The sequence below is a fragment of the Glycine soja genome, chromosome 6 (genome assembly GCF_004193775.1).
Source record: "Glycine soja cultivar W05 chromosome 6, ASM419377v2, whole genome shotgun sequence".
Taxonomy (NCBI): Eukaryota; Viridiplantae; Streptophyta; class Magnoliopsida; order Fabales; family Fabaceae; genus Glycine; species Glycine soja.
The window spans coordinates 1,821,113-1,844,673 of record NC_041007.1 but is presented as its reverse complement, the minus strand read 5'-3'; the positions used below and the strand labels follow the sequence as shown (position 1 = coordinate 1,844,673).

Here is a 23,561-nt window from a genome sequence, read left to right as displayed (position 1 = left end):
TTTAGCTTTATTTTTATAACATTTACCGTGGAACATTAATACTTCCTGGTAAAAAATATTATAAACAAATGTTTCATTAAAGTATAAATAAAGTAGTTGAAAATAGTATAGAAAATAGTAAAACAACAAATAAAAATAATTTAGTCAAAATTTATATAAATATAGTATACAATATTTTTTTTAATTTGTGAAAAAACCTTAAAACAACCATTTGACATGTAACCCTGTTTAGACCTAAAGCAAGGTACTCCATTTACTTGATGCCAAGACAGCGCAGGCCTTGTCAGTCTCAGATTTAGCTAAATATTTACGTTGTGTTTCCCTTTCCCAACGTGTCAAAGAACGCTGGCTTATAGACATGGCAAGTTCCGTGCCACGTTGATTAACGTGACATGTGTAGCAGTAGCACAAAGACCAGCACATGCACAAATACAACAATGAAATAAGTATATTTCTATGCCTTATCTTTTGTGTTCAATTTCAAATACGCTCATCACATAACAATTGCAGTGATGGGGTACCACTATTATTACTACTACGGAACCTACCTTTACTTTCTTCACACACAGAAGAAGCAAGATGAATGTCTTGCCCATTTGCCCTGGATCTTGATGAAGCGAGGGTGAAGAGGTGCTGGTCAGAGATTGAAGTGATTTTGGATCCAAATGTTTCTAAGGATGCAGGGGAATGGGGAAGGATTACTTGGGGAACAGAAGAGTCATGTCTACCATTTTGCCAATTAGGATATTGGGCCCTCACAATACTGCAATTCACAGAAGAAGACCCACCTTGAGCTGCTAGCTGCACCGCCCAAAAACTTTGGTGCTGTTGCTTATAGGAAACTGTCGAACTATAATGACTTCCACGTAACGGGGTACCATAATAATGAGGCAGATGCTGCTGCTGCAACCGAACCTGCAGTCAATTAAAGCGTTATTACGAAACTAAGCTTAATATGATAATAAGACAAAGGGAGAGGGTGTTGTTATATTAAGGATATAAATTGCATGGCTTCTCTCTCAAGTCTTTTTTTTTTTTTTCTGAGGGTGGCCGGTCGGGGGCAGGTTATTCCAAGTCGACAATAAATTTTAGCCACATCATTATTATCATGTTGGACAATAAAGTTACTTTAAGCTATTTTTCTAAAACTTGACCCTAGATTTTGTAGTTCTTTAATATAAGATTGGTAGGGGTCTAGTAAGTTAAAAACCTGTGGTCCTGCAACTGGAAGCTGATCTAGGAAAGTTGAGGCATACGGAGAACTTTGAACGGGCATGAGGCCATGCTGCCTCTGCTGTTGTAGTTGTAGTGACTGAAAATAAGGCAGTTGCTGTTTTGAATATGGCTCCAACTTACTTTCACCTTTATTAAAAATTTCGTTGGCCTTTAACTGATCACTAACTCCAGTTGACAAGGACAAGAAGTTGAAACACTGCATAATATGAATAGTCATCAAATCAGGCACGAGGAAGAGGGGACACAGGGAAGGTACTATCACTATAATCAAAATTATTATCCATAGCTTACTTGCTTTTGAGGATCATACACCCCAGGTGTTGGGGGAGCCTCATGATAAAGGTCATGTTGAAGAATACCATTCTTAGTTTCACGTGAATTACTCGTTGTAGCAGAATAAACTGTTTGAGTAGCATGACTATTTCCACTTCTCATCCAATTCAAGTTGTGTGCTTTTGTTAGTACCCCACATTTTGACCCTTGGTGTACTATTGTTTGAGGAAAAAGCTCATGTTCTTTGCCCGCCTGTCGTTTTGACACTTCTAAACTACGGATGAGATGACTGATGTGAACATGAGCTGCACACCTCTTCCATGACTTTTTATGAGTAATAATTTCGGAAATCTGCATCGATACTGAACTTTTTGAGTGGAGTGCATTGACTGGGATGAAGAACTTTTGCCGTTATACAAAAGGTTAATCATGCAAAACAGCAGTACAAGTACAAATTTGTAATTCATTTACCTTTCCACCAGAAGAACAAGTTTCCATCAAATCTTGTTTCGAGACACCCATAGCAGTTTTCATCCAATCTTGAGCTTTGGCAGCAGAAGAAAACCTTCAGAAGGAAAATCCATCAAATCAGGACATGCTGAAGAGGAGAGAATAGGTCATAATGAAGTGGAAAAAAGAATTTTACTGCAAATAAGAAGCCCTAGTAATCCCAGCTGATGCAATCGGAGACAAGCCTGGCCACAATGCCGAACCTTCTAATAAAACAAACAAAAATATCTTAGTCAGCCAACTGATGAAATGCTTTAGCCTATACTTATAGTCACCCAAATAAAAAAAAAATTCACTGCTTGTAACAGGCACACTTTGCCCTCGAGCATACCAGTTTCATTTTGGTACTTAATTAGATGTTCTTGCTTATAACCAACGGTTCCGACCTGAAACGTAAGCCAATAACACCAATAGTACTAGCACTAGCCTGTAAAACAAGAATTTTAGTGTAAATTGTAAAAGTTGAAATGACTACCGTCTGAAATCCCACGTCTGATTGCCTTCCAATATGTGAAATTTGTGGTTGTGTGGGCACATTTAATCTGCAAAATGATGAGAAAACAAGAAAAATTAAGTTTTTTTTTTTTTGAAAAGGATAGGCTAGAGAGATTTTCAGAATGCAACTGAAAAAAAAAACTAAAACTACCCACCCCATTTCCAGAGACAACAATTGAGAGTCATGCAATGCAACGTTGCCGCCATTTTCAGTCTTAACCATCATAGGCACGGCCTGCGGATTTGTTTTTGGAGCAGTGTTGTCAGTAGCCACCAAGAAGTTAGCACTCTCGGGAAAATCAGTCTGTTCTTGACCAATGGTTTCATTCAAAGAACTGGCTTTTTTACACCCCGTAGGTGACTTTTCTCCAGCATCCTGAGTAGCTCCCGAGGCTAGAATACATGACCCAAAAAATTAAAAACTTAGAATACATAAATTAATTACTACGTTAATTAATTGCTAGTAAAAGTGCCGTGAGGGAGAGAGCAACCTTCAAGAGTAACATTAGCACTCTGACTCTCCTCTTGGTCCTGTAAAACCGTGGAGTTTTCTGGTAATGATTCACTGTCAAGTTCACTCTTAACAACATTGGAGGCCTTATCTGAAGGGAACATTCCAGCCAAGGCATATAGAGTCTCCACAACCTCTTCCTCATCCTTTGTGATGGGCCCCGGTGAAACTTGCCTCGTGGACCAGCCCGGGGTTCTTTGTTTCTACCAAAAGCAAAAGTAAATAAAAGGTGAAATTGAAATAATGGCTAGAAAAACGAAGCAAAAGGTCAAGTTTTGAACCACAAAGATGTGTTGTTGCAGCACTCACTTTGGATTTCTTTATGCCATCTTTTTGGGGAGATTCCATTCCGTTCATCCTATGGTTCACCTTTTCTGAATCACCAAAGAAGGATTCGCGACCCCGTTTCTTCACAGCTGTAAGTTCAACATATATAAAATCCCCACCTTTTAACATAAATAAATAAATATATAATAAGGAAGATTTGATACTACAAAGAAAAAATCCTAACTACCTCAATGGAAAGAGTGCTGCTACAAATCAAATCCACCGTAGAAAATAGAAATATCTCCCAATAATAATAATAATTTATTTTAAAAAATATGATTATTCATTCTTTTCATAAAGTACCATACACTGTAGTACAGCCTTTTAATTTATAGTATTAGAGAGCAGAGGGGAAACGTGAGTCCCGTCATTGTTGCTTAGCTTCAACCCTTATCCAAAATTCCCTTATCCGAAATTCCGAACGATGAATAATAAAAGAATTTGGATAAAAAAAAAAAGAGAAGATAAATGTGACATCTTTTACTGTGAATCCGAAAATAGGGCACCTGAACGTATCTTCCGTGGAACAGAGGCATGATCAACGCCATTGCAGTCCTTCAGAAACTGCCAAATCATTAAATTATTAAATATTAAAAAAAAAAACATTTCGCAAACACAATCCAGGAATCGAAAATAGCGCATAACTAACAAGTACTAGTACTAGTGGTGGTACCTTTATGGGAAGCTTAAATTTCTTGGTTGGTTTTTGAGAGTGAGAAACACGGCAACCCATTGATAATGCTTTGGCAACAGCACTCAAGCTTCTCACCTTTTCCTTCTTCGATTTCTCCGAAAACTCAAGGTCCCCAAGACTCGCATTCAAACCTATCTCAAATAAAGAGAGGTAGAGATATTTTATTTATGCTATTTTTATTTGGAGTGAGAATGAGAAAAAGAAGAAAGAAGGGAGAGAGGCGTTATCGGAAAGCGACAAGAGGAAATAAAACAGAAAATGAGTGGCGGAATAGTTACCACACGCGGCAGGGATTAGGTTGCGTCCCCCAGAAGAAGCAGATTGAGATTGTTGTTGTTTATTAGTGTGTCGTTTCGTCATCGCTTCTCCTCCTTCACTTATGTCCATTTCTTCTGTCACTCACTCACCGTCTTTCATTTCGCTGATTCCGACACCACACGCAAACCAAAATCAGAGAGAATCACAACCACTGATGAGTGTTTAAGGTTGGGAGGAGGAAGGAGAAGACACATAAAAAAAAGAGATAGGCAGCAATGAGAATAAGACTGTAGCACTGAGAAAAAGAAAAAAGAAAACAAAAATAAAAAGGAGAGGAAGGGAGAAAAGTAATTGGTTCGTGCCTCGTGTTCAGAGAATCACGAGAAAAGTAAGAGAAAGAAAAAGAAAAAGGAAGGCTCGCAAATGTCCGTGCCGTGAGATGAGTATTTTTATTATTTTGTTTTGTAGCATTTAATTATTTGCTTATGGTGAAGAATGAAAGGAATTTAGTTAATCCCGAATTCCGCAGTGAATAAAAAGTAAATTACATAGAAGCTGGCCGCAGTGTGCACTTTCAGCCATGGAATTGAATGACTGGGTCCGCTCCTATCTATGTGGAGAAGAAAGGAAACCAGGACTCACAAAGTCAATCATAGCAAAATACTACTGCTATCAATTATCAATTCAATGCAACGCCACATCACGTCGCCCAATTAATTATCCCTTCTACTTGGAGTATTTTATTTTATTATCATTCAAATTAATGCCCCTCCAAAAAATTCCGTATTTGATATTAGGCTTAAATATGGATTTAAATATTTTTTAAATCTCTCTCATATATATATATATATATATACTTGATTTTTATTTTGATAATTTTTTTATCAGATATATTAAAAATTTTGTAATAGGTTTCTGATGTTAATTTATTTTGAGTTTTGATAATAAAAATAAATTATCTGATATGTTAAAGGTTTTATAAAATTTTTAATATATCAAATATTTAAAATAACAAAAAAATTGTTAGAAACTAAAAATAAAAATCATATATAGCTCATAGACCTAAAAGTTATTTAGTCCTTGATTTTGTAATTTTGTTTGAGGATGAAATCTTGCACAAGAGATGAAGAGAAAAGCATGCATGTCACATGGCATCTCTCCGTGCACTACGGCATGGGAAGCCTGTTTTTATTGCATGTTCTTCTCTAAGACTCAGACGATATATCTCAGTCTACTTTCTTCGCTTTTTTTTTTTTTTTGTTACCTACATTATGTTAATTAATTTATTTATTGTCACGCAACAAGCACCAGTGCGTAGTGTGTGAGAAGCACGTGGCAGTTCTGTTATGAATTGGTTTTGTGAACACGAGTTTGATACAGAGGCGTAATTGCGGAAGGCGGGGTTGGTGGTATTAGAGTTGCAATTGGAGCGAAGCAAAACAAACACTCCCAAGAAGTCCTAACCTAAGCTTCTTCACCTTTGAAATTCTAAGTTGAAACGCCATTTATGATTATTTCATTCTCAGCGGCAAGGATCATGTTTCCTGCGTGACTGCCACATCTCTTTCTTCTAATCCACCCTTCAATTACTTCGCTAATTTCTGCCTCCATTGTGTGTAGTTCACCTACTGAAGTAAGGGCTCATTTTGTTAAGACCGATGTAACAGTAAATAAGGTCTAAAAAAATTACTTTAAATGTGAGAGATGTACTTGAGGCCTTTTTGTCAAAATATGACATTTTTTTAATATATGAGACTTTTTTTGCTTTATATATTTTATAAAAAAATATATACTTACTGTTAATATAATTTATTGTTGCACCCCTTCAATTTTACATGTTCGTAGATGGAGAACCAATGTGTTGGAATTAGCATCTTCGTGCTTTCGCCCTCGAAGTTGTGGAACTTTGTATCCCTTGATCCTTTCAATTGGTTCTACTCTTCACAATGCCCTCGGTCGGACTTCACACGCTCAAGGGACTTAGAACCCGACCTTATGTGCTCACACTATCAATTAGACACCTTAACAGACACACTACCAAAACCTTGGCCCCCAACCAACCTTAACCACTTGGGAAACATGCCTAAGGATCTCGAAGCAACTGATAGATCAGATGTAATAAGATCCTTACGAGTATATCAGATCAGTCAATTAAAATGCACCTTATACAAACCCTAAAAATTGACCTAGATATGCACATTACACTTACACTTAAGTGCTCTTGAACTAGGTCTCCTCCCCTGAGACACAAGCTACAAGAATAATTATAATCAATAAATTTTTTAGTAGAACGAAACTCCATCCTTTAAAATAATGTCTTATATCCAAACTTTGTAAATAGGAAAATGATGGTTAAAAAAGTTAATCCTACTAAAGATAATAGATAAGTTTTCTAACAAAAATCAATCATTAACAAAACTTTAAATATTCTTTATCAATGACATAGTTTAAAAATTACATTTTATTATAGTTTTTGCTAAAGTGTAAAAATTACTCTTTCTATGTCCTAAATGTTTATATTTTGTCTTGAAATCAAACATGATAAAAATATAGATATTTTTCTGCTTGGTAATAAGATGTTTTATTAGCAGTGATTGAGGAAGTGTTAACATGGTTTACTCATTTTCTCAAAACAGTTATTCCACACAGTTTTTACTGTTAAATTAATTGTAATGAAATGCAATCGAATACAACCAAATAATTTCACTTTCTTAATTTATTCCATTGTATTGGTTGTATTTGCTTGGTAATGACCTTTGCATTTCACCTTGTGGAGTCTTCCTTCGCAAGTAGAAGAGGCTAGGTACGTCAAAAGTGGAATATAAAAAATGTATAGTGCGAATGTTTTTTTAACCAGTTCGGTATTTCTCGTAGCAGTAGCCCAAAGACAATATAGGATCCAAATTAGATAATGAGAGACACACTTTGGGGCTCGAGCACGGATTTTGGTCCAAGAGTAGCGCTTTGTGTTATTCAACCCACTATGGATTGATTTGTTTAGGGCTAAAATTAAGTTTGAAATAATTATAAGAATTATTAATGTTTTATTTAAATTAATTAATATTTTATTTAATTAATATTGATAATTTTAGCTGTTAAATAATTTTTTATCAAACATTTTCATTTAATTTTTAACTTTTTTGCTAATTAAAAAGTTTGTTTGACATTATTAATGACATCCGATAAATAAGCTTATTTTAATAATTTACAATGTTGTTTGAAATGTTACTAACATTTTTTAAATGATCAGTTTTTATCTCTTTATTTTTATTCTTCATTTATATATAAAATATTTATTATTTTTTTTACAATTTTTTTACTTTAAAGTATAATTTTTTTATTCTTTTTGTTTCTCTTCTTCCTCTTTCTACCATAGAATTTTATTTTTGTTATTATTTTTAGATATTTTTTAAAATTAAAAATTTATTTTAACCACATGTTTACAATATTTATTTAATTATTATAGAATAAGAATATAGTAAAATATACAATATGAATACATACACACACATATATATATATATATAATTGAAACTAAAAATATAATTAAAACAATTAATCTATAAATAACAAAAAAAATAAAAGAGTTTGAAATTAATTAAAAATTGAAATTACAGATACCCCAAATATATTTTTATCAATAAAATAAAAACATTAAAGTATCATATAAGCATGCTTGTTTATGTTATTTTACTTTTATTAATTACTTTAGCATATATTTTTATCTAACACTTATAATTCCATAAATTATCTTAATAAATTTAATCTTTTAACAACTAAGCTAACTAACTTTTCTTTTATTTTTACCAAACATAACCTAAGAAAAAAAAACTATATTGACAAGCATAGCTTAAGACAAAAATAATAACTATACCAAACTGAAACATCAGTTTTGATGGATCGAACATCAATACTAATAATATTTATAAGTAAGTTGTTTTCTTTCATTAAATTTTATTAAACATTGAGATGAACTGGCTAGACCTCAAGTCTCAAAGGATTAAATAAAGGCAACACTTTGCCTTCAGATATCGCGCGCGTAACTTGGATTTGTCATCCTGGGTAGCTTCTGACTCCATTAAGGCATTTACTAATGAAGAGGATTAAGGAGGGTTAGTGTGGATAAAACCACAACCCAAGTTGTCTTGGTTAGTAGTATTTAATTTCGACGACCTAAATAACACACTATGTAAGCTGGCTTTGTAGTCTCAATCTCTTTTACCCAAAATAGCAACACAACAAATTAAGCTTTATTATTATATAAGCTTGATGATCGATACAACAGTCAACAGCTCATAAAGAGAAAGCATAATAGCACTGCAACGATTCAACATGCATTGAAAAGACACAAGTTTATTTTCCACCGACGCTGGTAGTCTTCGAACACATTGACATTTTGTTGCACGTAACATACCATGACGAGATTGCAAAGCAAGGCCATATATATAATAACTTGCATGGGTTGGAAGGGTATCACACTCTAATTAAGGGCACTTGCGTCTGCCACCGTGGGTGGTGAGACTGGCATAACAGGGACACACTTCTTGGTTACCGGAAGTTCCCGGTGGCACGCAGTTGCAGCGTCTGCAGCAAGTTCCACATGCTCTGTGACACATGCGTTGACGAGATGCTAAACGGCACCTCGCAGCACATGCAGCATTACAATCTGAAATCAATTCATCATTCAAGTTAGTAATTAGTTCAAAATCTAATTCAATTAAATCAAATCAATATATTGATTTTTTGGTGTGCGTAAACTGTTTGATAAAATTATAAACTAACATGATGATTACATTTTGCTTGCCACAATTATCTTTTCTTATCATTTAACATCAATTCTGTTCTAAAATTTGGTGATATATTAATTGGTTTAGACGACGTGAACAGAGCTAAAGAGAGTTGTCCCAAAAAAATCAGGGGAGCATATGCCTTTCCTTAATTTAGTAAGTATATGCTCAAAATCAAGTAATTCGTTGTCATTACCCACTGTTTTTTTTTAAAAAAAATTGTTCTTAAATTAATAAAATATCGCGCGTACAGATGCTGATGGAATACCTATATGCTGAACAAGAGAACCCTGAGTCTGTGCGTGTGCCTGCGGTTTCTCAAAAGCATGTATAAATTAGTTATTAGTTAAATATTAAAACAGTAATTTAATTATAAGGTGACAAGGATTATTTAAACTATACAGAATTAAAGAATCACTAATATATATAAAAATGAAGAAGCAGCATCTTTAATTAAATTACCGATTGGTCATCAGCATCCACGAGATGGAAGAGGACAAAGGATACCAGAAGGGATGCAACTAGAAGCTTTGAGATAGCCATAGCAAAGAGAGATTGGAAGAGGTATTGTGCTTGAAAATGAAAAGTGCATGGAATGTTAAACTAGGAGCCTTTATTTATAGTCAAAAGATAATACTACAAACAATCAGTGAGCGTTAGCTTGCTTAAACTCTTCACTCTTCAGTATGCGTGTATAAGGATTGTTAATTAAAAATAAAAACAAATAATGAAAAAGTTCATGGAATGTGAAACTAGGAGTATTTATTTATAGTTAGAAGAGAATACTACAAACAATGGGTACTAGCTTGCTTAAACACTTCAATATGCGTGTATAAAGATTGTTAAATAAAAATTATAACAGAAAACAAAATTATAAATAATTTTCACTGCTCTACTCTATTTATTTTTTAAATTTTCGATTAAAAGCATATGGCAAAATTAATTGATTTAAATATAATAGCATTTTAGTTAAAATTAAAAAATAATCCATGTGTATAAAGCACGGATAAGAAAATATATAATAAAAATGGGAGCGGGATACTCTTGTTCTGATACGACACGGAATAGACCTGAAATTGAAAGTTTTTATTGTATACTCCTCCATTAGTGACTGATGTGTAGACATTTGGTAGTGAAAAGAGCTGTTGGAATTGGAACCATCGAGTGTACGCAATATAACAGGCGACACAAAGTGCTTTTGCAGCGTGATGAACTAACTATTCAGATGGCTCAGCCCTTTCATTGAGCCATAAATACGCTTCTCTTAATTTTGTCTTCTGCCAAATACATTGTCTAAGCCATATGTTATAATAGTGGTTAATATATGAGTCAATAAGAGAGACCCTTAAAATTTTCAACACTATTAACATGATAATCTTTTTGAAGTATAAAACATCACTCAGATTTATTTGCAACAAATCTATAAAGCAAAACAGGTTAAGAATAGTAGAATAATAGATTGAAGTTACAATTAACTAGGCCTTTTGACTGCAATCGAAGCGGAAGAGCATGCTATGCAATTTTAAGGACTCGACGTACGAGGCTACGTATTTTTCTTGGCCATATCATAGGTGCTAAATGCAGCGCTACCTAACTATGCGTATGAGACCACAAAAGTAGGATCATTTTATTGGGACTAATTAAATTGCATTATTGGGGAAGGGGGAATAGTGGACGGAAAACTACAGGTGCTGGATTATTATTATTGTTATTATAACAGCCAAGAATTTGTGAAGTGGCTCGCCGCCAACTAAGGCTTTGGGAGACGGTGATGTATGAATTTTGATATCAAGTAAATAACATTGTGAAATTGGAAGAGAAACTAGCAAATAAAGTAAGCTAAAATATAGGAAAAGAGATGCAGAAGGCAATCCTGACAGCTGTGTGCTTTGGCACCATAGCTGTTACACGGTAATATGAGATTATATCTTTTTTTTTTGTCTATTCTGTTTAGTCCCATATGGACAAAATAAACCAAGCTGGACATAAGGATCAGACTTCAGAGATCAAAATTAAAGAAAATATTGAAAGAATAAACGATTAAAAGGATACAAAAATAACTTGCGATTTCAGAAAAAAATTATTAGTTGCAAGGGGTAGATTGGACTTCTAAACTATGATTAAGAAGGTATTATGTCTTTCATTCTTTGGTTTGTTAAAAGGAATTGGCTGTTTACTCTTCACAAAACTATTTTTTTTAACAAGGGTTCCCTCTACCCTTCATGTTCAAATGAGGTTGAGTCAAATGCTCATTTGTTCTTTTCTTATAGAAAATTTCTTCAAGTTTGGGCTCACATCCGTGATTTGGCTCCTTTTCGCAGGTCTTTTACTTCTTTGCAACACATTACTGACTCTTTAATTAAGGGTAGATCTACATCAAGTGTTCAAGGAAAAAAATTTCGTTGTGTGACTATAACAATTATAGTCTACTGCATCTGACTGTCTATGAACAAACTGATTTTTGAAGATTATCAATTTTCTGTAATAGAGGTTATTAGCAAGATTAAATTTCTTATGTATAGACAAGCGCACCTGTTACATTTGTTTTAACATCTTGATATAGACCTTCTAGGGAAACTACTAATTTTTTCTAATTACAGGATATACCCCATTTATTATTGTATGATTTTAGGTTTAATATATGCTAATCATTCATAACAATAAATAGTATAAATTGCCATAACTAATTTAAATTTGACTCGCTAGAATTATCTTTTTAAAAACATATATTACTTATCATTATGATTATGGTCACATTCACTGTTTTATTTATCCTATCATGACCTTTATTACTGTTATTATAATCACTACCATCATCACAATAAATGCAACAACAATGATAATAATAGATGATATATTTTTTGGATAAGCAAATACTACCACCTTTGATCTTTTTATCTTTTATAAGAAATATAAGAGAAATTATCAACACCAAAGAAAGTAATTAAATTAATTATTTTTGAATAATAGTATCATAAGTTTAATTTTTATTTCAAAAAATCTCCAAGTTTAAAGTGGTAAATAATGATCACATTTAATATGAATACTCGTAATCCATTGAATACTTAGATAAACTAAAGATATAAAAGAAATTTAACCAAGTTTAAAATATAGTAATTATTTCTTATAATTAGTTTCTCCAAAAAAAATTTCAACTTATGCATAGAATAATTTTAACTTCTAAATAAGTTTATTTTTCTTCTTATTTTCATCTCCTGTAAACGTTTAGGGATCAATTTATCAAATTATTGCTTTTCCTGGACTGTGAAAGGATAAATTGGAAAGCAGAGAAACCGCTCCAATTCCAAAGCGCACAAGGCCTTAAAACACCTTGTGATTTCTTGGGCAAGATAGATACGTAAGACAAGGTGTGATCAAGTAGAGTTCTGGCTCGAGACTGGTGTATGCAAGTACGGTGCCCCCATCAAATCCATCACCACAAGGCTCCAATTGTTATAATTGATTTCTTTTAACATCAATTGTCAACTGGCATTTGCTCGTATCCAAAGGATCATTTGATATTTTGATATCTGCTAACTACCAATACTAACCCGAACTGATCAAAAGATAAATTAAAATTTTAGGAAGTTAGACCGCAGTTGAGAACTGTTCACTCAATGACCGCAGATAGATACATAACATATCAAAAGATTAACTAGCTACTCTGACTTCCTTGAGTGCTGCATGTTAAAGGAACGTCCTACTTGAATGTTAAGTTACACCACTCCTGAAGGAAGTCGAAGAACAAGTTGTCCCCCAACAAGACTGTAGCCAAGGAAGTAAAAAAAATAGGTCAGAAAGTTGACGAGAGCATATTAAGATATGATATATTGCATATTCTGATAATTTTACTATCCACCTCTTGACGTAGTAGTAGCAAAAATCTGCCAGAATGAAAGTTTGCACAATTTCTGATAGAAGAACCATAAAAGGCCACAATCCATAACCCAATGCAGTCAGTAGATGTCCACGAGTATCTAATACCTGAGGAAGACAACACATCTATGCTCTTACTCACAGAATCAGTTTAAATAAACTTCTTAACAAATGCATAGAAAACGAAAATAAAATTAATCAAGGGGGTAAATGAATCAAATTTCTTGCATAAGTTAAAATTAATTGATGCAATTCAGTTTTTTTAAGAGCTTTTTCATCTTTATAGTTACCTACCAACAAAATAGAGCTTGACAATCTTGGCCTATAAAGTTATTCTACTGGAAAACTCACATAAGGTAAAAAGGTAATCAAAACTAGGCCAAAGTATATGGTCGGCCTATCTATCATCTATCATTGGATATTAAATTAAAGGCTGACAAGGTCAAAAGACATAACTAGCAAGCCAAAAATCTTGATGCCAAAATTCTTATGCAACGACTCTCCTTAGGAACCATCAGAACCCTATCGTCATTTGGTAAATTAGTTTAAAGTAGAAGTATCATACAGAAACATTCAAGCAAAGACTTCTAATAATCGAAGGTTTTAAATATCAAAAGTCTACATACCACACATCTCTGGAACATTACAATAAATTTGAATGCGTATTTGCAGAATTAGGTGATAAAAACTTAAGAGGAGTTGAAAAACCTGGAGGACCCAATGTGCACAACTCAAGAACCTTGCAACTCCAAGGGCAAAAACATAGTGTGCTGTGAATGGTTCAACAATCTGAAAGTTGAATTTAAAAATTAAATCCAACTTTATTTAGAAAGACTGATAGGCAAAGTTGAATGATAACTGTATTTATGAAGAGTGAAGACTAACTAGCAAAGGAAGATGTAATAACTACATCATCATCGTCACCATTTAAGAGATTCAAAAGATAATATAGAAAGGGTTTTGCTAACCAGTGCCCTTAGTTTATTTGTTAAGAAATTAAAAGGAAAAAGTATTTAATGTTAAAATTATGAGAACTAAAAAATGTCATGGACAGTGCAATTTTAGTTCCTTAACCAATGCCCTAAGGGCACTCACTGGTTAGCATTTGCCATAAAGAAAAGGTAAAAGGCAGAAACGTATATCTTTGAGACCTTCGCGTTCTGCATGACTCGCAGCTGAGGGAGAACAGAAACAGCTTCAAGATAAACACAAAATGCCCAGAGAATCCTATTAAGTGGATGATGCCGGGTTGTTGGATGAATAAGCAAGGACAGCACGGCACAAGGTATAACCTGCATTTTCGTAAAAGAAAATTAGAACACTCCATACTCAGAGGCATAGCAATTGAATCATCATTCAATCAGTCACATGGAAAATAAAATATCCTAGTTCTTATGACAGAAAATACTTTCATTTTGGTTAAAAAAAAAACCTTTCATTTCATAAATTCACAGGTAAAGGGAAAACTATAGAAATAGTAACAAATGGTAAGGTGAAATTTCTGCTGCCTTGATCCCATTTTGAGATTTCAAAAACAAAAATTAGAATTAAGCACTACTCCAAAATCACTTTCCGCGTAGTCAGACATTAAAATGTATGTTTTTGAACAGGAAATCAAGCCAAACAAGCGTGCAGGAATGACAGAACACACAATCAAACAATGCCCTTCCCTTCCCATTTCTATGAAAACCGTATCCATTTTAAGGGAGAGGGAATACACGAGGAATCAACAATACAGAGAAGAAAAATACAACTAATAATAACCATACAGATAATAGAATTTTATAAAGGTTTAATTACCCACTTATTCCCTATAATTTTCAAACTTATCACTTTTACTCCATATAATTAATATGTGAATTTTTTAGTCCCTGATATTTTAATTCTCAAAAGTCTCTGCCGTTAAAATTCTTTAACTCTTTTAAGGACTCCTCTTACGTGTCATTGATCGTATTTTTTATCCTCTTGTCGTCGATTGTATTTTATAATGGAGTTAAAAGAATTTAAATAGTAGAACAAGAATTAAAATGTAAACTTCTGGGATTGAAAAATTCACTTATTAACTATAGGTAAAAAATTCACTTATTAACTATAGGGACTAGAGAAGATAAGTTTGGAAGCTATTAATTAAACCTTTTATAAATTTCAGAAGTTCCTAAACTGTTTTAACACAATCCTACCCCAAAAGTTTGCAGAAAAACCACATTTTTCACCAACTGCAGTTTCTTATATAAGAGGTTATTAGGCATTAGATAACTGACCACATAGTACATTGCAAGGTTGTCCTTATCATCCATATAACTGGATTTCAATTTGAAGCGTATCATATAAATAACCCAAAGGGTTGTGACCAAGGTTGCCATATCGAGTAGGGTGTGTATATCATACTCCATCACAAAACTGCAATAAAGTCTAACACCTAGAAACATAGCCGTCAGCTCCTGCGACTTAAGCGAAAGCCCTGAAAAGATTTAAAATCAACCGTTACATCTTGCATGCACACACATCACAAAAGATATAAGATTAATTTCTGTTAAAATCATAACAAGATCGTACATTAACACCACAAGAATCACACCAATCCAATTAATCAAAGGCCCAATTTAATACAACCCTAACATGAAATGTCGAGGGTAATTTTTTAATTTTTATTTATTTTTTATATTTTGAGAAAAAGAAAGGAATTGGAAGGTACCGGCACAGGTTTTTTCCCTGGTGAGTTTGTAAATGAGGACGGAGATTCCTAACGCATGGACAAGCTCGGCGGCGACGAAGAGGCTGTCGTGGTCGTGAACGAAGATTCTGAGGAAGAGCAGGGCTGCCAGGCCGGACAGCACCGCGAGAAAGGCCTTCATCTTGGGCGGTTGGCGCCGAACCCATGTGGTGACGGCGTGGATGGGCCTCTTGCTTCCCTTCATTTTTTTGTTTTCCAGCAGATTAATTGATTGACTTTCCCAAGAAAGGAAGGAGATAATGTGTGTAGTTTGGGGGACACGTGTGAATACTTGCTCAACGACTTTCTTCCCACGTCATCTCCTCCGTGCATCTTTCATTTGGTAATGGCCCTGGCCCATTCATGCAATTCAAATATATCAAAACTAATTACTACAATTAAGGATAAAGAAGGGATTTTCACATAATAAAATTAAAACTAAAATCAATTCATTTGAGAGTATAAACTATTTATATTTGGAGAGAAAGGAATGAAAATTCCAATTTATTAGGTCGGGAATAAATGTAGATAAAAAAAAAACTTAATTATCATATTATATTTTGGATTAGGCTTGGGTTTTAGTCTGTATAATGGGCCACCTCAACTCAAAGTATTACATCAATCCAAGTTTTGATTGAAACCAATAATGGCCGATGCATGGTCCAATAATGAAAGTGCAGGAAAAAACAAATATTCATTCCTCAACATTGAAATTATTGATTATATGATAAATAATCACTTTTATTTTGTCTGTAAGTGTGTAATTCGTAAATAAATATATTCCTGAAAAATAAAAATATAAAATTTAGTTTTCGAATGTGTAAAAAATACGATAAATATATCTGACTATTAACTTTTATTTGTCTGTTGATAAAATAATTTACGCGATATAGAAGGACAAATTTGTCCCCAAATGATTGTCAATGAATTACACATTCATACACAAAAATAATTATTTACCCTTGATTATATTGAGTTAGTATGAATTGACCTGTTTTTTGTTAATTTATAAATTTTTTAAAAAATAATAAAAAATCAAAATAATATCATGTCAAAATAGACTCATTAAATTTAGATTCATAATCTTTTAGTTCAAGCTGGTCTATTTTTATTTAGGTCACATTTTTTTTCCAACCTAACTTTATTTAATAACCTAATAGAGTGTTTGACAACTCTATCTGTTTCATTATAATATGTATGCATATATGATCATATATTGTTACTTTGATAAAAATATTCACTTCACTTCAACATTATCTTTTACAAATACTTAACGTTTTATATATATATTATCACTCATAGTTTATTGTGTCTGATCCATGTTGAAAAGTTGAGAAATCACTAGAGTTGATCTAGTGATCAAGATTTGGAACAATATACATGAAGACATAAGTTCAAATATTAGTGTGATGGTTCATGAGGGGTTCATTTAGATTTAGTTATGGTTCACAGGATCGTCCATTCCATGAATCTATGATTTCTATCAAACTCAAAGCGATGCTTGTAGGTATCCAGCATGGTGGTAATGATAACTGAAATTAAAATTGACCTCGGAAGTCCCGATTAAGAAGAGTTAAAAAAAAAAAAAAAAAAAACTTAAGGGGAGTATAATCAATTAGACTGAGACCAACTAGAAGTAGTGTATATATTAGTAATAATAAAGTGTGATTATGATGGAATGGGATACACAAAAATTGGCCGAATCCTAAGAAACTAGTAATTTGGATTAATCTCACAGATGGTATCATATGAATATGATGACTTACATATATGATAGTAGTAGCAACCCGTAGGGTCTCCAAATGAGTGGTGACCACATGGACCTGAAATCGGAGAGGTAAGAGGCCAAAACCAAGAGCAAGGCCACCAACTGCGCTACTCCCAGCTTCTGTTGGTACTCTTGTGCCTCCAAAAAATGGAACCACGAGGGGCAAGACCAAGAGGAAGACGTGGAACAAATAACAAAAACATGACGACGCACGCCAACTATGGCCAGGAGTTGCAGATAGGGACTACAAAGTGCTTCTTGTCCACCCTAGCTTGCTTCCTCTCTCCTTCAAAGGCCACACCATTCTTATTAATTTCTCTCACTTTCTAGTAACTTACGATGTTAGAGAAATTTATAGTACCATTCGGCAAATTAATTGAGACCAAATTTGTGATTTCTGTATAGTTTGCTTTAGCATAAATTCTAAGGTAGATACCAAAATGATACCACCTTTTCTTTGAGCTTTTTGTTTTTGGTCCATCGATCGAGTTTCCATTTGGGAATTGGGATTGATACCAAAATGAGAGGCACGCGCGGCGTTTGTTCTATCAAGAATTAGAAGAATATATTCTAAATTGCTTTCATATGGAAGGAGAAATTCTCACGTCCAGATGCAACAGATAACGATTAATTTTCAAGTCTGATGTTTTTTTTACATTCAAGTCAGATAATAAAAGTTTTTTATCATGTATTTTTAAATAATTAAACAGTTTAAATTTGATTCATAATTGATCCTTCTGCCAATTTAGAATTAACGTCATTAATAATTAATGATTCTAACAAAATGACCGATAAAAACTATCACATAACACATTTGGGGTATGGACGCATTTTTGCATGTGTAATTAACAAAGTCACGATTATATTTAAAAATTGTAAATTTAAAAACTCATTTATGTGAAGAATATATGTTCAAATTTTCATACTCGATTTCTCTCATGATTTCATAATTTTAAAACTGATTGCCAAATTTTAATTTGATTTAACATCTTATTAAAAAAAATCTTTATCAGTCATTTCAAACTATTTTTTATTTGTAAATTTAATTTATTTTAATAACTTAATTTTTTCAAACTATCATTTTCATTTTTATATTTAAATATTGTATCACACTATAAATTGTTCATATATTGGTAAGAAAATTGAATATTTTTTGGCACCATATGTTGCAACTATCGAAATATGATAGAATAGAATATGATATAAGAGTAAAAAGTAAAAAACCATAAATCAAAAAGAAAATTGAATCTTTTTTAGCACCACATGCTACAACTATCAATAATATATGATAAAAATAGGATGAGATATAAGAGTAATACAAGATAAGAACGTGATAAGCTGATTATAACCCTTATTGAAACCCATGTCTTATCCTAATCATATACATTGAGCATTTAATTTATTTTTAAATTTTTTTCCTTTTGAATACTTTTAATTTTGATTCCAAATTTAATCTGGTTTACCAACTAATTAAAAAATTATCAATCATCTCAAACTACTCTCAGTTTATCTTCATTTTTATGTTTGATTTTTTAACAACTTATCTCTTCCAAACTATCATTTTAAACTTTCTATTTGAATTGCATTATAATACAATTTAGAAAATTATTAATAGTTAAAAGATAACATTGTATCACATTATAAATTGTTCATATTTTGGTAGAAAGAACTTCCATCCCTCATTCCCCATTAATTGTTATAATTTTTTTGACGAAAGCCCTCGATGGGTAAAGATAAAATGGAGATAGTTCAACTAAAAGGCTGACGTTTTGGCAAAATAATTTAAAAGAAATTTACAGCTGTCAAAATATTGTTACCCTCAAGGTAATAGATTTCTAGTTACATTTTAGAATTTTAATGATTTTAATTTTTTTTTCTAAATTGAGACTAATAGAGACTTTACATACTTTACCTTTGATATGATAACATTTATCATTGACATATTGTTCTTACTAAAATTCGGAACCGAGACACATCAGGGTTGATGAGGCAGATGTAGGGTTCCAGACTTTATACGTCGACTCAGAGAGATGCCTTTGGTAGGAGGGGAAATATGCAAAATAAAGGATTTAACACAAAAATATAAGTGAGGAGAAGTAAGCAAGTATATGCATATAAATGCAAATATGCTTAAGCTCGAAGGGTGAGCGGTTGAGATAATGGGGATGTGCAAAGGGTTTGATGGAACTTTTATTTATAATAGGGAAGCGTGACTATTAGTCCTTATTTGTATGGATTGTTATAGTCTTTACAAATAATTTTCGGTTTATAAATCATAGTCAGAGCTTATAGATAATATTAGAGATAAATATTAATTTATAGATAAAAGGTAAAAAATAATTGTATCTTGTAGATAATGTATGAGCTTATAAATAATTAATTATCTGTGAATAGACAAGATATTCAAATATTAATATGTTACATATAATTTGTTAGTCGGGGAGTCCGGTTGCTAAAGGTCAGACGTCCTCGCTTTTGTAGTAAGGGTGAACATGTGTCTCTTGGTGCTATGTAGAATATCATATGTATCTTGTGAGTTCGGAACCGTACACATATTAGCATGTTTTGTGTTTTGATTTTGTTAATTGTTGTAGGATATTATTTGTAGAAAGATTCATCAAGGTAATCTATTTATTAGTGTCATTCAAGATAAAACAAAAATTAAAAATGATTAAATATTATAACTAAAAATATATTACCAGGAGGGTGACAATATTTTGACCATTGGAATTTTCCTTTTATTTTTTTTTTTTTACAAATCGTGAGCCTTTTGCCTGAACCATCTTCATTTTATCACTATCCTTCAAAAGCCTTCGACAAGAAATTTATATAAAAAAAAATGGCGAATGAAGGATGAAAGTTCTTTCTATCCAATTTATGGATAATTTATAATTTCATTAGTGTAACACATTGATTCACACTACAAAACAAAAATACGTTTCCTTTTATATTGCTTTGACAAACCCTTGCAATAAAATGGCACGTTAAATACCCGACTCGTAACGATTTTATATGACTTGAACTATGTGGTATAAACAGAAAAATGTCTATGATAAAAAAAGGCACATTTATGTTATGTATTGTGAATAATGGAAATGTGTTTTAAGAATTTTTTTTTATTCATAAGAATAAAAACAATGTCAGAATTTATAACAACTCACACGAGTTAGGCCTCAACGTGTTTTCGAGAGAATAAAAACACAGAAGTATGATTGCTGAGGTGAATTTAGAGAAAAAAGCAATGGAATGGGAATAGTAACAGTGGCCTCAAATAACGAGGCCTTATTTGGATCCAGGCCCAAATTTTGTATTTTATTGTATCTGAAGTGAAGATATACAAAACGCATAGTTTTGGATTCAAAACCTCAAAGTACACTTTTGGTGAAACGAAGGGGAAAAGGGCAGCACTGCAATTCTGGTATTGTACACTTCCCTTCCGACTCGCATTGCAGATTGAAATTGATTTTCTTTCATGAGAAAAATGGCTTCGGAAGATTCGAAGCCGGTGGTGAAGAAAGAGGTGGATTCCAACAACAAGAGTTCCGTTTCCAAAAAGGTCACAAAATTCAAGAAAGAAGAGCCCGAAGCCGTTAAGAAGGGTCCTAAAGTCAAGAAGGAAGAAAATGACGACGACATTCCCATCTGGAGAAGCACCTCCAACTCCAAGGAAGTGAAGAAAAAGAGGATAACAATAAAGAAAGAGGAAGAGAATAAGAATAATAAGAAGAAGAAAGAAAAAAAGGTTTATGATTTACCTGGCCAGAAACGAGATCCACCCGAGGAGGTATGCTTATGTTTCTCTTCTCTTCTCTTCGCTCTTGTTCCTTTTCTGTCATTTTAAGTTTACTTTTCCTATTTTTTCAGAAAGACCCTCTTAGGATTTTCTACGAGACTTTGTTCAAGCAAGTCCCCAGCAGCGAAATGTCACAAATCTGGTTTGTTTTGTTACTGTTTTGTGTCTTCTTTGTGGAATATAATTTAGCTGAAATGCTCATTATGGCTCCCCAGCATGAACACTATTAGTAGTACCTTTTAGAAGAGTTAGCATTGCTTTTAATTTCAAAGCTCTGGGCTCAACATGTATTTAGATTTTGGAATATAAAACGATTTTGCAGCCTCCTAAAATATTGAATTTGTTTTGGGTCTCAGTAGGCTAAATGCCCTATGAATTGTAGAATTGGTGTTAGGGATATAATATCAGGTGTTAAATATATTTGCCAATGATTGAAACAAATTAGGATCAATAGTAATTTTCCTGCTTTTATAACATCTCAATTTGTCTGTGCTAAAGTGAGGGTTATGCACTTAAGCTTGCTATTATTGTCCTGACAAGGATTCTGTTTTTACTTTAGGTTCTGTTTAGGCAAACTAGAAACCATTTTAAAGGCAGGTCTAGGGGTCTCCCCTCTCCCCCTTTCTTTTCCCCCTTGTGATTGATCAGTCTTTCATCTCTTTCAAAGGGTGAGTGAGATGGACAAACTTTGATTCTAGACTTGTAAACAAAATAAGTATGGCAGGAAAAGGGAGCATTTATTGAGTCCCCTCCTTTCCCCAGGGTATGTATTCCCTGTCATAACAATTTATAAACATATACTGTCCCTCTAAATCCTAACCCCGAAACCAGGTTAGCAGTTGTAAATAGGCACCAGTATATCTGCCCTTATGCATTTGTGGGGTGAGCTGAATGGAAATGGTGTATAGTTGATTGAAACTTAATGCTAGACTAGCTTCTTTCTCAAAACTTTTTCAAAAGACACTATCTACCCTTGCTGTCCATATTGTATTTGCAATGTACTCATTTTGCTATCATTTTTGTGATTAAAATGCTAGATCTGTCATCAGTTTTTGTATCAAACCTTCTATCACTGTCATGAGCATCAGAACAAGGATACTTTTGTTGCTTTAATGTCTTATTCTAAAATCATTTCAGGCTTAGTTATCTCTCTCGATTCTCTTTGATTTAATAATTCAATAGATTTATAATCTGTTCCTTGAAGCTGCAATATCTAGAGTTTTCATCCAGGTAAACTGTTCAGTATCTCACACCTCCAAATTGACCTAGCTTGGCACTTTTGGCAATAAATGTTTAGTTCCCCTGTTACTTTTATTCATTTAAAAGTATTTTAATTGTTTAGGATGCCAATTTTTTTTTTTTGAAGTTTTGTCATCAAATTATTTAAAGGATTTAATTTTGATTCAGCAATGATGTTAAATAGCTTAACAGTATCAGTGAACCCTGTGGTGCCGCTTGTTTAATAAACTCCTGAGAAATGTTGTAACAATCCTTAGTTACTGCAACGAGTGACACTTGAGTTTTACATTAACTATGGACCCCTTGTCTAAACAAGACAATCTATCTGCTCTGCAAATATCTTCCAAGCAACAAAACATACCTGCCATAGTTAATAAAGAATAGAAAATTGTTTATTTTTGATGACTGAATGCAATTGCAGGTTGATGGAATCGGGGTTGCTTCCCAAAGATTTGGCAAAGAAAGTATTTGAGAAGAAGAAGAAAGTTCCGCAGAAGCTCACTTCTCCAGTTAAGTCTGTAGCTGCTGTGAAGAGCAACACTAAGTCTGTCACAGTTAAGAAAAAAAGCCCAACCTCCCCTGTCTCTTCTGTTAAAAAGAAGACAACGACAACAACAACAACAACATCAAAGCAGTCCAAGAAGAGGAAGGCTAAGGATCTAAGCTCTGAGGATGATGATGATGATGACACAGACTCTGATGGTGAATTTGTATTATCATCAGTAGCAAAGAGGAGAAAAATGGCTTAACTATGCCCTTCTGTGACACTCGTATTTATTTTTCGCATTTTTTCTTTACCATTTATTGCTGGTGACACAACTTGTATGGCATGATGTTATATAACTTTTAAGATGTTGCCCGTGGTTTACAGAGCAGCTAGTTTTAATCTTGACCCAACTCTCACAACTCAATTTTTTCTCTAAGAATTTGGGTTCAGACTTAATCTCAATAGTTAGTTTAAAAGGTGAGAGTTGTCTTTAGTTCACATACTCTGTTTTAGTCATATTGTGAAATGTCCAACACGTATTCAACATCTGAAATATGAAGTTTACAATAATGAACATGCAGGTGGTTTGATAAT

The 23,561-nt window shown here is 33.1% G+C and overlaps 4 protein-coding genes across 7 annotated transcripts; 1 reads left to right on the top strand and 3 right to left on the bottom strand.

Moving 5' to 3' along the window:
• Positions 1–198: 198 nt before the first annotated feature.
• Positions 199–4,758, bottom strand: LOC114414593. Of its 3 annotated transcripts, none has more exons than XM_028378898.1 (13): positions 4,325–4,758; positions 4,026–4,177; positions 3,859–3,916; positions 3,335–3,441; positions 3,006–3,228; positions 2,670–2,907; positions 2,495–2,561; positions 2,351–2,405; positions 2,156–2,222; positions 1,981–2,074; positions 1,528–1,860; positions 1,211–1,432; positions 199–915 (listed from the first exon to the last, which is right to left on the bottom strand). In XM_028378898.1, the coding sequence occupies exons 1-13, from the start codon at positions 4,431–4,433 to the stop codon at positions 481–483; spliced, it is 2,160 nt and encodes a 719-aa protein (XP_028234699.1). In that variant the 5' UTR covers positions 4,434–4,758; the 3' UTR covers positions 199–480. The 3 variants fall into 3 exon arrangements, with proteins under 3 accessions (XP_028234699.1, XP_028234697.1, XP_028234700.1); XM_028378896.1 differs by having other exon boundaries at positions 2,156–2,225; positions 4,325–4,754; XM_028378899.1 differs by lacking the exons at positions 3,859–3,916; positions 4,026–4,177; positions 4,325–4,758 and adding an exon at positions 3,540–3,662 and having other exon boundaries at positions 2,156–2,225.
• A 3,774-nt stretch (positions 4,759–8,532) lies between these two features.
• Positions 8,533–9,749, bottom strand: LOC114414592 (gibberellin-regulated protein 1-like). The gene is made up of 3 exons (XM_028378895.1): positions 9,554–9,749; positions 9,360–9,399; positions 8,533–8,970 (listed from the first exon to the last, which is right to left on the bottom strand). Exons 1-3 carry the CDS (start codon positions 9,632–9,634, stop codon positions 8,789–8,791), a joined length of 303 nt encoding a protein of 100 aa, XP_028234696.1. The 5' UTR covers positions 9,635–9,749; the 3' UTR covers positions 8,533–8,788.
• Positions 9,750–12,520: 2,771 nt separating this feature from the next.
• LOC114414590 (putative ER lumen protein-retaining receptor C28H8.4) lies at positions 12,521–16,024 on the bottom strand. Of its 2 annotated transcripts, XM_028378893.1 has the most exons (6): positions 15,663–16,019; positions 15,229–15,428; positions 14,119–14,259; positions 13,676–13,756; positions 12,951–13,075; positions 12,521–12,856 (listed from the first exon to the last, which is right to left on the bottom strand). In XM_028378893.1, the coding sequence occupies exons 1-6, from the start codon at positions 15,883–15,885 to the stop codon at positions 12,808–12,810; spliced, it is 819 nt and encodes a 272-aa protein (XP_028234694.1). In that variant the 5' UTR covers positions 15,886–16,019; the 3' UTR covers positions 12,521–12,807. The 2 variants fall into 2 exon arrangements, with proteins under 2 accessions (XP_028234694.1, XP_028234695.1); XM_028378894.1 differs by lacking the exon at positions 13,676–13,756 and having other exon boundaries at positions 15,663–16,024.
• Positions 16,025–20,795: 4,771 nt separating this feature from the next.
• Positions 20,796–23,448, top strand: LOC114414589 (transcription initiation factor TFIID subunit 11-like). Its single transcript, XM_028378892.1, has 3 exons — positions 20,796–21,232; positions 21,313–21,383; positions 22,902–23,448. The coding sequence occupies exons 1-3, from the start codon at positions 20,921–20,923 to the stop codon at positions 23,227–23,229; spliced, it is 711 nt and encodes a 236-aa protein (XP_028234693.1). The 5' UTR covers positions 20,796–20,920; the 3' UTR covers positions 23,230–23,448.
• The last annotated feature ends 113 nt before the right edge of the window (positions 23,449–23,561 follow it).